Raw genomic sequence first — 15752 nt, 5'->3', positions numbered from 1 at the left:
CACACTAATCTCTTACAAAATGGAGGGCAGATTGAATTCAACCTTGTATCCATCTGTTCTCTGGCAAAGCAAAGCTCAGAGCTGTCAATGTCCTTTCAACTGTTTTGAATATCTCTTATAAAAAAAAAATGAATAGACTTAAATTTATAAAAGACTAATTAAGAAATCTTGACTACACCTCCTCTATACTGTCCCCTATTAAAATTTCCATTCAATTCTCCCAGGGTTTCTAATTTTGTTGCACCTGTTAAGAAAATTATACTTTCCATATTAGCATTGTGAGATGCATTTTACTTACCTAAACCGTGGCTTTCTTTGCATCGTTCTTAACCATGCTCACAACTCTTCTGTTCCATTCCCCCACACTTCAGGCCTCACCTTTTATCTCCTGCCTGGTTCAAAGGCAGCACCCCCCTTGAGCTTACCTTCTACATTCAATAGATCCTTTCCATAATTTGCACCATCTTAAACTGATGCCAATATCTGAAAATACTTTTCTTTCTACAACTTTCTGGGTCACTCATGTGTTTTCACCATCACCCACTCCCCATAAAACTGCAGTGAATCCTGCCATTTAACCTCTTTTACTGCTCTATTACCTCTTCCTTTCTCATTATTAAGGGATCCCAACGAGACCATGGGTGCAGGAGGTGGCACCAATGCAGTCGTCAGTGTAGCGGAGGTAGAGTTCGGGGATAGGCCCAAGGTACGCCTCGAACAAGGGTTGTTCGACGTACCCTACAAAGAGGTAGGCATAGCTGGTGCCCATGCTTGTGCCCATAGCTACGCCTTGGATTTGGAGGATATGGGAGCAGTCAAAGAAAAGTTGTTGAGGGTAAGGAGCAGCTCCGCTAGGCAGAGGAGAGTACTAGTAGATATTTGATGTCTCTATATTTGATGTATTTTACTGTTCTAAGCAATCTCAATGCAAGCTTGAGGAATAGTATTACATCTTCAGTCAAGGTATTTACAGAACTCAGGATGCAAGCCTTTTAATGTCATGCCCTGGTTTGTTCTGATGAACTGTTATTAACCTGTAACACTATCTCATGTTTTTCTCACTCAATAGGTATCTACCCTGGTGCATATTTCCAACATTTTCTTTGATGCAAGATTTCCATCAAATGCAGTGTTTAATACCCAATAGTTCCAATATTGCTTTTGCTTGTCTTTCCTTTGCCCTAATTTCCTTCAATTTCTATCTCCTCCAGATAGAACAGTTATGATTAATAATTGTTCACATTCCTCTTCAATTGGTACCACCAACTTGTGTTACTCAACCTTTCTTGGTCTCCACCAGATCATAGATGTTCCCGTTGATGACTCCATCCTTTTACATTCTCTTTACTTAAAACATGCTTAATGTCTAACTTTTCTTCTGGTATTACAACATCAACATGAAATGTCAACTATTTCACTCTCCACAGTTGCTGCCTGATTTGTTGTGTATTTCTAAGAGTTTCTGATTTTATTACACATTTTTTTAGCATTTGCGGTGCTTGTTTTTCAACTTACCCGTAGATCACCTGTGCCAGGGAAATATTCACCATATTTATGAAATGAAACAGTCATTACACGGTCCGTTGTATAAAAGGCTTCTTCCACACCATCTCCATGGTGAATGTCAATATCAATATACAAAACTCTCTGATGGTATCTGTGCAAATAGAACATATGCTCTTTAGATTGAACATATCACTCAAATGGAATATCGCAATGCAAATCCACAGCCATTTCGTACAGGTTTTTGAATAATAGCAACTTTCACCTCTGTAGCATTTATGCCACAGAAGAGTTTTAACTAATATCAAACAAAAATAATGCCAGAGTAAGGAAGTTAGGACAAATGACTAAATGGTTGACTAAAGATTAGCAGTTGACAAATTTTAATAGGAAGAAAGAAAAGCAGAAATAAGAAATTAGTATTAGTATTTCACTAATGTGTCAATTAAAGGAGGATTCATAAATATGATGTGGGCTCTGAAAGACAAGAAGCAGAAACAATCAGAGATATCTAGCAAGTAATTTGATTTGAGGTTAGTTGAGTTTATTGTCACATGTAGCAGGTGCTAACAAGTGATTTGGCATTCACAGAAGGAAAAAAAAGTTGAATCCTTAAAATAGTGATGAGAGATACTAGGAGAAAATCTACTGGAGATGTTGGCAAATTGAAAGCAAAATATGTGCTGGGATCATGAGAAGTTTGTGGAAATTGTTTCAGACAGAGTTGGGGTCGATATAACACCTAATTTAAAAAGGGAGAGAAAGCTGACCTGAGTAAATACAGAAAAAATAGTTTGAAGTAATTGAGTAAGAGAAATATGGGGGTTTTGATTTATTTTTAATTATGAAAAAGACGCAGAAGTAAAATAAATAAATAATAGAAACATCAGCATGATTTTCAAAGAGGTCATGCTTAAAAAAGCAAAATTTTTCCGAATATTGTGTACACACAACGAACAACAGATGCTGGTTTAAAAAAAAAGTGCTGAAATAACTCAGAAGGCTAGGCAGCATCTCTGAAATACATGGATAACTGTTGTTTTTGGTCAGGACCCCTCTTTAGATTAATTGTAGTGGGGTAAGAAAACTGGAAGCAAGGTGGGGATGCCTACACATGACAAGGTGAGGGGGGGGGGGGGTTTGATTGCCAGGTGCTGTGAGATAAGGAAAGGAGTGAAATCTGAAGACAAAGGATGGGATATATTGTGAATGGTGGGCATCCAAGTGGTATATTGACCATAGATTTTTAGGACATCTTCAACAAGCTATCGCAAAAAAAACAGAAGTACAGAACAGAGAAAATGCGGCAAATCAAATTAAAATCTGATTTGAAAGAAGTGTTACACAGCACACGGTTCTGGCATAGAATCAGCATATACCAATGACTCAGATTAAGGGCAGGAGGGAATGATACTCAAACTTGCAGGTAATACTGAAAAGGATGAACACTAAACAATTGAATAGACTTAAGGAACCTGCAAAGGAATAGCATATGGGTAAAAGACACACCCATGTTAATGAATAAGAATAGCAGATCACATCATGGTTAAGAGTTCAGCATAAATTGGGTGCCTCAATGCAGTGTCTCTAATTTAATGCCAATAGGTACCAACTTTAATAATACAGAGTATTTAGCAATTATAGTGGATTGAAAATTGTACTGAATATTTATACATTTGGACTATACTGAACATCAAAAGAACAAATCAAAGGTCAGTTATTGCCCTAAAAAATACAGTAACCAATTTACTTACTTCAGTAATTCAAGGATGGCGAGAACAATATCATTGACATAACAAAAACCTGATGCTTCAGATTTCTTGGCATGATGAAGGCCTCCAGCCCAGTTGATTGCAATGTCAGTCTGTTGCCTATTGAGTTTTACTGCTGCAGCTGTGTAGAAGAGGAAAATTAAAATTTCTTTGACATGGTAGAAATTTTAGTTACAATAAAATTTTAAATAAATTTTAGTTGCAATCAAATTTTAAATCTATCGATACATAACTAAAACTCTGATCTTGCGCTCTTCCAGTTTGCGTGATTTTTCTATTTGGGCAAAAACGGTACACAATAGCGCTACGATTTTTACGCACTGTTCTCCTGTGCTGAAGTGCAACAAGTTTTGTTCCGATCATTGGTATCGTTTAAAAGTTATTAACGTTTAAAAATCCTAAAAACCGCGCATGTGCAGATTGGTCTCCTCTTCTGTCAGTCACCAGGGACGGCGACGCCCCTTCCGGTGCAACATCGCCGCACTGATTGGCCGGGTCCTCTGTCACTCACCGCCAGGGAGAATAAAGCTGAATGAGCGCGGCTGGAGCTGCGTCGCCTAGAGCCTGGCCGAATCCGACTCCGAGGCCAAGGAGGGGGTAGGGAGGGAGAGGGGGGGGAAAGTGGGGAGAAGGGGGAATAGAGGGAGAGGAGGGAGTAGGGAATACAGGGCGAGGAGGGCAGTGGTGGAGGTCAGGAGGGATAGTGGGGGGGAGATAGGGGAGGTGAGGAGTGGGGGAGGTGGGGAATAGAGGGATAGGAGGGGGGTAGGGAGGGGAGATGAGTTATGGAGGGATGGAGTGACTGAGGGTAGGGGAAAGGAAAAGGATATGTGAGGGAGGGATTGGGGAGGGGAGGAGGAGAGGGGAAAGAAGAGGGAGGATGAAGAGGAGGGGAGGGCATGCTGGGGGATGAGGGAAAATGAGCTGTGTCTGCGCAGTTAGAGGCTATGGGTGAGTGGTGGAATATTGCGTTGGGGGAACGGGTTGCGTTGGGGGAACGGGCGAGTGGTGGAATATTGTGTTGGGAAACGGGTTGCGTTGGGGGACCAGGCCTTCCGTGTGACGGGTCCCACTTAGTCTTGCTATTCACTAAATTGTGATGTAAATTAAATAACTACCAGCGCATTCCATAAACTTTGGAAAATCTCACCGACTGAACCTCCCGTTGATAGCTGACAAAATTCAAACATTCCGTCAAATACAGGACAATCTTCTCCAACATTAACTGCAGAAATAAAAATATTGCTTGCAATTAGAGAAAACGTCAAAATGAATAATTAATTGCATTTTTAATTATTTTTTAGAGGCAGAACGTGTCATTGGGTATGTTCAGATAAAAAGTAATAGTACAAGCACTGAGGTAGCCCTAAAATCAGTAGTGAAATGGACAGTACCCTGAATTTACCAGATACCCACAACTAATACGATTTCTGCATATAAATAAATCAGCTGACACTATATTCAAATCAGTTCAAAGGTTTAAATTATTTTGAGCAAGCATATAATATAGATTGATATGCCTTTCAATACTGAAGCACCAACCTTTGGGTGGCATCATAAATTGAAGCCTCCTCTACTTTACTGCAAAGAATTTTTCAATGTAATTTTGAGAAAAACTATGGATTACTTTACTCTGGTAACAATCATGCAGGATTATATTTTTGATTCCCATACCATGTTTCTTTTTGAAATCAGAGAAAAAAATTCCAATTACATATTTTCTTACTGATCAGAAACAGAAATGGTTACACAATAATTTCAAGTAAACCGCTGGCAAAGAAGGAAAGAGATGGAAAAATAATTAAAAGGACAACGTTGTTCTTTTCTACTAAATATCCAATGATAAATGCAATTTTTTTAAAGTAAACCATGCATATCTTGGTGTGGGTTTATATATTTGTGTGACTTTAACCCCCCCCCCCCCCCGTAATTACTTAAAGTTAAAATGTATAAAACAAGGTAAATTACGTTCTTACATCTTTGCATCTGTTTGCTGTATTCTGACATGTTATCTGGTCGTATTGACCGCAGAAATTTGACATAGTCATCACTATGGTACTTTGTCATCTCCTCAGTTGTAGCCTTATGTGGTCGCTAGTGGAAACATTAAAAAAAAAGCTTATTATATTTGTCAATTCTCCCTTATTCCCCACATTTACAGATTAAAAAAAAAACAAGAACCAACTTACATAAATTTCCATCTTTCGGTATAAACCATAATTCAGCAACAGATTATGAGTCATACGGATTCGATGTGGTTTCATGGGGTGCCCCTGACCATAATAGTAGTTTCCGATGTCACCTAGTAAGAATTAAAATATTAAAGTATTCAGGATTAAAAAATGCAATTGTGCAGGCATAATTAAATTTCAGCCATTTAACAAGACTTCTCATATTGTTCATCAATTAAATCCTGACGATACATTCATGCAAATATCAATACCAAAGAAAAGTCTAAAGAAGTTATTAAAACATTTGCTTAGGCCCCATTACATCAACAGCAAGTCACATGTGGCAATTTGCAAATATGAATACGGTGAACACTGTGTGGAAAAATATTGATAATATTGACAAACCTTCGACAATACCAGAAAAAAACATTGTTATACTGTTGTGAGAAGAAAGAACATAGTTAGTATTACATTTTAATAATTAGATAATGAAGCTTCCATCCCATTATTCAGCTCTAAACTTATGTAGGAAGAGATCACATAAACCAAATGTAACTTCACTGTCAAAATTGTTGAAGAGTCAACACCGGTTCCATGAGAAGAAAAAGATTGCTTAAAGAGAAAAATAAAGGTTTTTGATTCCTTGCAACCACTGCTTTCTACAAGCAGTCTACATCATTGGACTGTTGAGAACAAAGACTGCAGATGCTGGAATCTGGAACAAATGCCGTCAGAAATCAGTGGGTCAATCAGCATCTGTGGTAGCAAAAGATGCAAGTTTTGGGTTGAGACCCTGCATCAGGACTATGAGGAAAGAGAAAAGATAGATAATTTATAACAATCATGAGGGAGGGAAGAGACAGAGGCTCCCACCCCTTCCCTACCTGGTTGCATCTGCCCATCACCCTTTCCCCATCAGGTTCTACCTATTATCTACCAGTCCCTGCCTCACCCCTCCTTCATACTTTCCTTTTCCTTCTCAGTCCTATGTAGGGTCGTGACCTGAAATTTCATCACACATTGCCTCCACAGCTATTGAGTTCTTCCAGCATTCTGTTTCTGTATTACATATTGTTGCACCTCACCAAATCTAAGTAGTTAAAATCTACACAAAACTTTTCTTAAACTCCAAAGATTAATCTGTTCAATCCTTTCAGGGCAAGAAAATGAAGCCCCCTTTAAACTAGTGAATTCTCCACAACAGAATAATTAAAAAAGAACCACGTATCAGAATTCTAACACAAGATTTTCCCTACTGCTAAAATATAATTCAGTGAAACATTATCCATCATTGCTTGTTCAATGTTCATTCACAATGGTTTATGAACATTTGTATTCCAAAATCATCTCTTTACATGAATCCCATTTTTTCCCATTTTGAAACTGTATCTACTCACTTTAATTGTGTTAATCAACATAGCGATAATTACTTTTGCTGAATCTATTTTACACTATATGGGAAAACCCTGCTTCAAATACACCCATTGAAATTCACTTGCTTTATACACATTAAATAACCTGCTTAGGTCTATAATGTATTGTAATTTTTTTTTTAAACATCAATCCTTTCTGTAGAAACAAGGAACTGCAAATGCTGTTTTACAAAAAAGGACACAAAGTGCTGGAATAACTCTGCAGTTCAGATAACATCTTTGGATTTGTGGAGAACATGGATAGGCTATGTTCCGGGTCAGAACAAGGGTCCCAACAGGAAACATTACCTAAGGTACACAAAATTGCTGGGGAAACTCAGCGGGTGCAGCAGCATCTATGGAGCGAAGGAAATAGGCGACGTTTCGGGCCGAAACCCTTCTTCAGACTGATGGGGGGTACATAACAGGAAACATTACCTATCCATGTTTGCTACAGATGCTGCCTGACCCACTGAGTTTCCCCAGCAATTTGTGTCTTTCTGTCTTTATTTTCACCAAAGGCAACTTTATAAAAAACCTTTAACTCCTCCACAACCCAGTTAATGTTAGTACATACGACCTAGTATAATTATGCTGCCGAACTATAAAGCAACATACACATTAATCAAAGTAATTTATTTTGACATAGCAGTCAAACTACTAGTGTGATTTTTAGTTGAAACTTTATGAAAGATTATTTTATCTAATAAACTTGTAATTTCAGCAATAGATAACCCTTCATTAGGTTCCCGTTTCAAAATGTTTACATTTGTCACACATTAAAATCCATATACCTCGCTTAAGTTAAATTATTTAGTCATAATCTCTGATATTTATCTTTCAGCTTCATAGTACAGGTGCACAACCTTTTATCCGGAGTTCCGGAAACTGAAAAACTCCGAAAACCGGCCATTTTTTCCAGGATGTCGTCTGCACACCAATGCTCGCGTTTGGCGCCAAACTTGACCCGAAACGACCCACGGTCAACCCAGGTCTGTTCTACTGTAGCGGCTGCCTCCTCCCCGGAGACAGGGGAGACACTTAAACATCTGTAAATCATTGCTTAAATGTTAGTCAGTTAGTTTGGAGGGCTTTTATGTGAAGGGGTGAAGGGGGAAACTTTAATTCTTAGTCCCCTACCTGGTCGGAGAGGCAGGGAGCAGGCAATGCCTTACCGGGTCGCTGTGCACTAAGCTCCGGAGCGCTGTGGCCGCCAACTCCCAGCTGGGGCTGCGGGCGGCGCCGGTTGTAGCTCCAACCCCGGCAACTCTACCCCTGGCTGCTCCAAATCCAGCGCGGCCCGCGATCGGACGCCTGCAGACCCAGCTCCGCTGTGGCCGCCGACATGTGTGTCGGCGGCCACAGCGCTCCGGAGCTTACCGCACGGCGACCCGGTAAGGCATTGCCCGCTCCCCGCTGGTATCCCAGCGCTGCGACGCCGCCGACTCCCAACATCGCGGGGCTGCGGGCGTCCGGCCGAGGGCCGCGCTGGATTTGGAGCGCCGCGCAGCCAGGGGTAGAGTTGCCGGGGTCGGAGCTCCAACCGGCGCCGCCCGCGGCCGGACGCCCGCAGCCCCCAGCTCCGCGATGTTGGGAGTCGGCAGCCACAGCGCTCCGGAGCTTACTGCACGGCGACCCGGTAAGGCATTGCCCGCTCCCCGCCTCTCCGACCAGGTAGGGGACTAAGAATTAAAGTTTCCCCCTTCACCCCCCCCCCCCATCACATAAAATCCCTCCAAACTAACTGACTAACATTTATGCAATGATTTACAATGATTCCCCGGTCTCCGGCGAGGAGGCAGCCGCTCCAGACTTTTCAAGCCGCCCGCGCTACCTACCTAATCTGCGCTAAAAATCTTCCATTCGGAAATCCGAAAAATTCCGAAATCCGACAAGTGTCTGGTCCCAAGGCTTTCGGATAAAAGGTTGTGCACCTGTAGCGACACATGTACCCAGTTGTTTCCTAGAGTCATAGTCATACAGCATGGCAACAGGCTCATCAAACCAGGGGTCTCCAGACTATGGCCCGCAGTCCACATCCGGCCTGCCACGAGATTTTATCCAGCCCGCAGCAAGCTCTTAACACGTTCCGTGCGGCGGGCTGTTTAGCGGGTTCTGTGGTAGCGCAGCTTTAGAGATACAGCGCGGAAACAGATCCTTCGGCCCATCCGTACGCACTAGCACTATCCTTCACAATAGACATGCTTCCCTCCCTTTCTCTCCCCTTTCACTCTTCCTCCCCCCCCCCATCTCTCGCCAGCCCTGCGGAGATCGGCGGATCGGTAGCCGGCTCTGTGTGTGTATGTATGTGCCCGATGGGTGAGCATTATGCGTGCGTGGGTCTGTTAATATGCCTGAGTGGTGATCACAGTGGGTGTGTATGTGTGTGAGAGGGAGAGAGATAGAGATAGAAAGAGTGTGAGAGAGCCTGTACGTGTGAGTGTGTTTGTGTGTGTTTCGGTATGTGGTAGTCCACGTGTGCGTGGGCGTTTCTGTGTGTGTGTGTGTGTGTGTGTGTGTGTGTGTGTGTGTATGTGTCAGTGTGTGTGCGTGTGTGTGTATACGTGCCTGTGTGTGTGTGTGTGTATGTGCGCCAGTGAGTGTGTGTGTGTGTGCGCCAGTGAGTGTGTGTGTGTGTGTGTGTGTGTGTGTGTGTGTGTGTGAGACATTTCTTTATTTTTTCCTACGGCCCTCAAAAATGTGCCAAATATACAATGTGGCCCTCATGCTGAAAAGTTTGGAGGCCTCTGCTCTAAACTTTTCCGATCCATGTAACTGATTTAAACTGTTGTTTAAATCCTGTTATAGTATCTGCTTCAATCTGGCAGATCGTTCCATATACCTACCACCCACGGAGTGAAAAAGTTGCTGCTCAGATTCCTATTGATGCTTTCCCCTCTTACCTTAAACCAATGTTCTCTGGTTCATGTTTCCCTTACTCTGGGATAAAGATTCTGTGCATTCAGCCCGTCTATTCCCCTCATGATTTTATACACCTCGAGAAGATCACCCCTCAGTCTCACATGTTACAAGGAATAATGTCCTAGCCTGCCCAACATCTCCTTTTAGCTTAGGCCCTCGGGTCCTAGCAACATCCTCATAAATCTCTCTGCACTCTTTCCAGCTTAATGACATCCTTCCTTTAGTAGGGTTACCAAAAATGCACACAATACTCAAAGTACAGCCTCATCAACATCTGGTACAACTGTAACATAATGTCCCAACTTATATACGCAATACCCTGAATGATGAAAGCCAATACCCAATTCATTGTTTACCATCTATTGACTTCCGAAAACATAACACCTCACACTTATTTGCATTAGTCATTCCTCAGCCTACTTACCCAGCTGAGCAAGATCTTGCTGCAATTGTTTGATGCGCTTTGGTGCGTATTGCAAATTTTGTAATCATGCCTTATACATTCTCAACCAATTAATCGATATAACCCACAAAGAGCAATGACCCAGCACTGATCTTCGAGGCACACAACTAGTCACATGCTTCCAGTTTGAAAACTAACCTTCCGCCACCTAACTCTGCTTTCCTGCTAATGTTTCCAATTATCACATCTTGCACTCAGCTGCGTCCCATGCATTGCATCCCACTTCTTATGCTTTATAAATCAGTGATCTTCCCTAGATCAAAGTTCCTATAGCAAGCAAGATAGTGCACTCCTGCTAATACTAATGGGCTGACGTGTAGTACGCAACGGAGCGGAACATCAGCATTGTCGTCGGCCATTTCAGTAAACCCGACTTTGTAAATCCCTCTCGCAGTGTAATCAGCGTTGCGGGGGGGGGAACAGTTTGTGTGTGTGATAGTGTTAGATTCATGATTCATAATTCTGTTATTTTATGATTGATATGTTAATAAATTATAGTTGTTAAATTTATTTTTTAATGTTTTGGATTCAAAGCTCAGGGATTGGGATCGGCCTGTGCAAGGGTGGAGGGGGCACTGAGGGCAAAGAGGCTGTGCCCACACGGCAGTGTAAAAGGGGAGATGTTTCCAATCCACGCTTCCCTCTTTCTGTCGCTGCTGTGCCTTTTCAAAATTGGTTGTTTATTTTTTCCGCAAAATGAGAAAGGCGGGGTGAGGGGCTGAGGCTTGCACCGACCGAGTGAGCGAGCGAGTGTAGCCCAAGGAAAGTGCGCCTGCTCCCCACCCCTTCTGCCCCAACAAATAACAAATGTAGCTTGCAAGATGCTGAGACCTGCGAACGGGGAGCAGCTGCACGCTGTGAACTATCCAGATCGATCTCCAGAGGAACGTTTCTCTGATGATGGAAATCGATGCTCAATACCAAGATAAGAACTGGGGTACGAGCCCGACCCCCACCAAACTGCTGCAGCACTTAGGCGGGCCGAACAAAAGAGCCGTTCCAGCACTCAGCCATTTTGGCAGAAAGAGGAATAAATGTCCGGCAGTCAGCGACGCAGGGGAGTAGTGAAGAGCAGACGGGTCCGGAGTTTGGGAGCCGGGCAGTGAGCGTGATGGGGGAAGAAACCGAAGGGCCGTCTGTTCTCAGCTTCGGTTCTCATGCCCGCCCTCTTTCCCCCCGTCAGTGAGTCTCTTTAACGGGGCAGAGAGAAAATGAGGAGATGATTTTACCAAAGATCTTTACGAGGATGTTTCCGTAACCGGCTTCCATCTCCGTACTAGTATCCAAAGATTGCTATAGGATCTTTGCTAGTATCTTTGCTCAGCTATGGTGGACAAAGATGGCGGAGACGGAAGCAGTTTACGGAAATGGGGCCGAAAATTACCCATGAATCTGCCCATGACCCTACTATGTCTTTTTCGTCGAGTGGGCTATCTTGCTTGTTATAGGATCTTTGCCCTATATTGTTTTCTTCCTCCAGCAACGCCATTCCCTCCCGAGGTCAAGATGGCCTTCATAGCACCTACCTGTTTTCTGTAATCTCATCCAAGGAGCTAGTCCCAAACCCAGCAAACCAATATCAAATTAGTTCAAGTTTAATATTTTCAGATGCCTCAGAATTTTGTTCTGCCCAGTACTCGTAACAACGTAAATGCATAGAGATCACAAAAGGTGGAAGGGAAAGTAAACAGTTGAATTCTCTGTAAAGAGGGGTCATAAACACACTGTGTTCTGATATGGGGAGTGGTTAGTAGTGGTGAGGTCACTATATTAAAGGTACATGCACATGTCATCTACATTCTCTAAAAGTTATTTTTGTTGCTTTGAATTGTCAAATATAGTTGAATTGCGTTCACATGTAAATTTCATTAAACTACATAAATTTAAGAGTCCATGAACTGGAGAGTGAAATAAAATCAATAAACAATCACTGTATAGCAAAGAGTGAACTACAATAGTGATTACACCGAGGTGTAGTTCATCTTAAAATGTGATATGCTCACACCATTCCATTTAGCTAGTATATCAGAATAAACCTGAGCAAAATGCTAAATATATAATGTTGATAGCCTACATCTAATTACACCAATTTAGTTCTGCTTGTGAAAAGTAATCCTGTGTCCATATTTTAAATAAAAAATCAACTCTCAATGATGAGCAGTACCCAAAGTATAGCAAACAATGTAAAAATGTGTTTTTCCTAGGTGCCACATTACCCTGGAACAGTTGCTTGACATAAAGAGACATGACCCGAAATGTCACCCATTCCATCTCTCCAGAGATGCTGCCTGTCCTGTTGAGTTACTCCAGCATTTTGTGTCTACATATAAAGAGTCCTGGCAACATCCTCGTAAATCTTCTCTGCACCCATTCCAGCTTTAGAAAATGTTTTCCAACTTAATATCTTTTCCAGTTTAACAACATTAAGTTTGTATGTCCTGTTTAATTTCCTAGAATGCATCACATTGCACTCGTCTGAGTTAGATTCCACATGCCATTCGTTTGCCCACTTTCCAAGTTGATCTCGATTCTGTTATAGCTTTAGACAATCTTCTTAACTGTCCACGACGGCACCAATTTTGGTATCATTGCAAACAGATATTATCAAGGATGAGGTTACGGACTACTTAGTTCATGATAAAATAGGCCAAAGACAGCATGGCTTTGTGAAGGGGAGGTCTTACCTGACAAATTTGCTGGAATTCTTTGAAGAAGTAAATAGCATGACAAAGCAAAGGCAGTAGATGTGGTTTATCTAGATTTTCAGAAAGCCTTTGATAAGGTGACACACGGGAGACTGCTAAGGAAGTTGAGAGTCCATGGTATCAAAAGACAGATACTAGCATGGCAGACATGTGCCGTCAGGGTAGGCAAGGTAGGTACTGCCTACCCTGACTAAAATTATAAAATGGTAATTATTAAATATAAATAGTAAAGGCATGGGAGAATAATGCCTACCTAAGAGATCGATCTCTTAGGGAGGCATAATTCTCCGTGCCTTTCATCCAGTGCATGTAACACGCGATGGCCTGTGCAGCCCACGTGCCGTCGACGCTGCTTCAAGCTGTCAATTTCCAGGGTACTGAAGGCAGCTGAAATTTTGCCTTTGCAGTACTGCGCATGCGCAGCGCAAGTTTCTTGGTGGGTTTTTCAAACATGGATTGCCATTATCTTAAGAATATCTTAAGAAACAAAGAGAGAAGAATGGAGTTTGTATACAAATGATGTTACTCAAGCATTTTGTGTCTATCTGCTTATTTTTAGGTCGTGGAAGGAATCTGGAGGAAATACACATGGAAAATAGGAAGCAGCAGTACTACCTCTGCACTAGATTTACAGCCTGTTGGTTTTAATTTGTAAGGGTCAACATTGTAGGATGTGAAGTTATGTTTTTTGTTAGAACTGAAAACATGTTTATAGCAGACACCACTCATAAATTCATAAGGAATAGGAGTGGAATTAGGCCATTCAGCCCATCAAGTCTACTCCTTCATTCCTCTCTCTCACCAGTGGAAACATCCTCTCCACAACCAGTCTATCCAAGCCTTTCACTATTCTGTATGTTTCAATGATTCTAAACTCAAGCGAGTACAGGCCCAGTGCCGACAAACGCTCATCATAGGTGCTGGGACCCCAGATATTTGCAATATATATTAACGATTTAGACGAGAGATTTAAATGTAACATCTCCAAGTTTGCGGATGACACAAAGCTGAGTGGCAGTGTGAGCTGCAAGGAGGATGCTATGAGGCTGCAGGGTGACTTGAATAGGTTGGGTGAGTGGGCAGGTGCAGTATAATGTGTGGTTATCCACTTTGTGGCAAGAACAAGGTGGCAGATTATTATCTAAATGGTACACACAAAATGCTGGAGTAACTCAGCGGGACAGGCAGCATTTCTGGAGAGAAGGAATGGGTGACGCTTCAGGTCGAAACCCTTCTTCCAACTGATGTCAGGGGAGTGAGCGGGACAAAGATAGAATGTAGTCGGAGACAGTTTTTATCTGAATGTCAGATTAGGAAAAGGGAAGGTGCAACAAAACCTGCGCGTCCTTGGGCGTCAGTAATTGAAAGTAAGCATGCAGGTACAGCAGACAGTGAAGAAAGCAAATGGCAAGTTGACCTTCATAGCAAAAGGTGTTGAGTATAGGAGCAAGGAGGTCCTACTGCAGTTGTACAGGGCACTGGTGAGACCACACCTGGAGTATTATGTGCAGGTTTGGTCTCCTAATTTGAGGAAGGACATTCTTGCTATTGTGAGAGTGCAGCGTAGGTTCACCAGGTTAATTCCCGGGATGGCAGGACTGACATGATGAAAGAATGGGTCGACTAGGCTTGTATTCACTGGAATTTAGAAGGATGAGAGTGGATCTTATAGAAACATAAAATTCCTAAGGGATTGGACAGGCTAAATGGAGGAAAAATGGTCTGAATGTTGTGGGAGTCCAGAACCAGGGGTTACAGTTTAAGAATAAAGGGTAGGCCTTTAGGACTGAGATGATGAAAAACCTTTTCACCCAGAGTTGTGAATCTGTGGAATTCTCTGCCAGGGAAGGCAGTGGAGGCCAATTCACTGGATGTTTTCAAGAGAGAGTTAGATACAGCTGTTGGGGCTAACGGAACCAGGGGATATGGGGAAAATGCAGGAACGGGGTACTGATTTTGGATGATCAGCAACGGGCAGAGGCAGGGACATGCGAGTACCCCGGTGGCTGTACACCTTGAAAATAAGTACTCATGTTTGAGTAAGGGTGGGGGAGACAGCCTACCTGGGGGCAGCGACAGCGGCCGGGCCTCTGGCATAAAGACCGGTTCTGTTGCTCAGAAGGGTAAGGAAAAGAAGAGGAGGGCAATTGTAATAGGGGACTCTATAGTCAGGGGGTCGGATAGGCGATTCGGTGGACGCAGACAAGAGACCCGGATGGTAGTTTGCCTCCCTGGTGCCAGGGTCAGGGATGTGTCTGAACGGGTCCAAGAAATCCTGAAATGGGAGGGAGAGGAGCCTGAAGTTGTGGTACATATAGGTACCAACGACATAGGTAAAAAAAGAGAAGAGGTCCTGAAAGAAGAATTTAGGGAGTTAGGTAGAGAGTTAAGGAGAAGGACTGCAAAGGTAACAATCTCAGTATTACTGCCTGTGCCACGCAACAGTGAGAGTAGGAATGGAGCGAGGTGGAGGATAAATGAGTGGATGAGGGACTGGTGCAGTGGGTATGGATTCAAGTTTCTGGATCATTGGGACCTCTTTTGGGGAAGGTGCGACCTGTAAAGAAAGGACGGGTTGCACTTGAACTCGAGGGGGACCAATATCCTGGCGGGGAGATTTGCAAAGGCTACTGGGGAGACTTTAAACTAGTATGGTTGGGGGGAGGGACTCAAATTGGGAAAGCTAGCAGTCAGTGTGTGAGGCAGGAGGCAGAGAATGGTAGCACTCTGACCCAAAATGTAGGGGAGAGAGAAGAAAAAGGCAATAAACAGAGAATAAGAGAGGGTGGGTTTCTTAAATGTGT

At 42.7% G+C, this 15752-nt stretch overlaps 1 protein-coding gene across 1 annotated transcript in view; it reads right to left on the bottom strand.

The window, feature by feature from the left end:
* The window catches only part of hdac2 (histone deacetylase 2), a 34726-nt gene that overhangs the window by 13716 nt on the left and 5258 nt on the right, over positions 1 to 15752 (bottom strand). Inside the window, exons 2-6 of the mRNA XM_033021144.1 lie at positions 5465 to 5577; positions 5252 to 5369; positions 4426 to 4500; positions 3258 to 3396; positions 1516 to 1657 (exon numbers count right to left, since the gene is read on the bottom strand). Coding sequence (XP_032877035.1) covers positions 1516 to 1657; positions 3258 to 3396; positions 4426 to 4500; positions 5252 to 5369; positions 5465 to 5577 — 587 coding nt within the window. The remainder of the gene's footprint in view (positions 1 to 1515; positions 1658 to 3257; positions 3397 to 4425; positions 4501 to 5251; positions 5370 to 5464; positions 5578 to 15752) is intronic.

Source organism: Amblyraja radiata, chromosome 5 (genome assembly GCF_010909765.2).
Source record: "Amblyraja radiata isolate CabotCenter1 chromosome 5, sAmbRad1.1.pri, whole genome shotgun sequence".
NCBI lineage: Eukaryota > Metazoa > Chordata > Chondrichthyes > Rajiformes > Rajidae > Amblyraja > Amblyraja radiata.
This window is presented reverse-complemented; position numbering and strand designations above follow the sequence as displayed.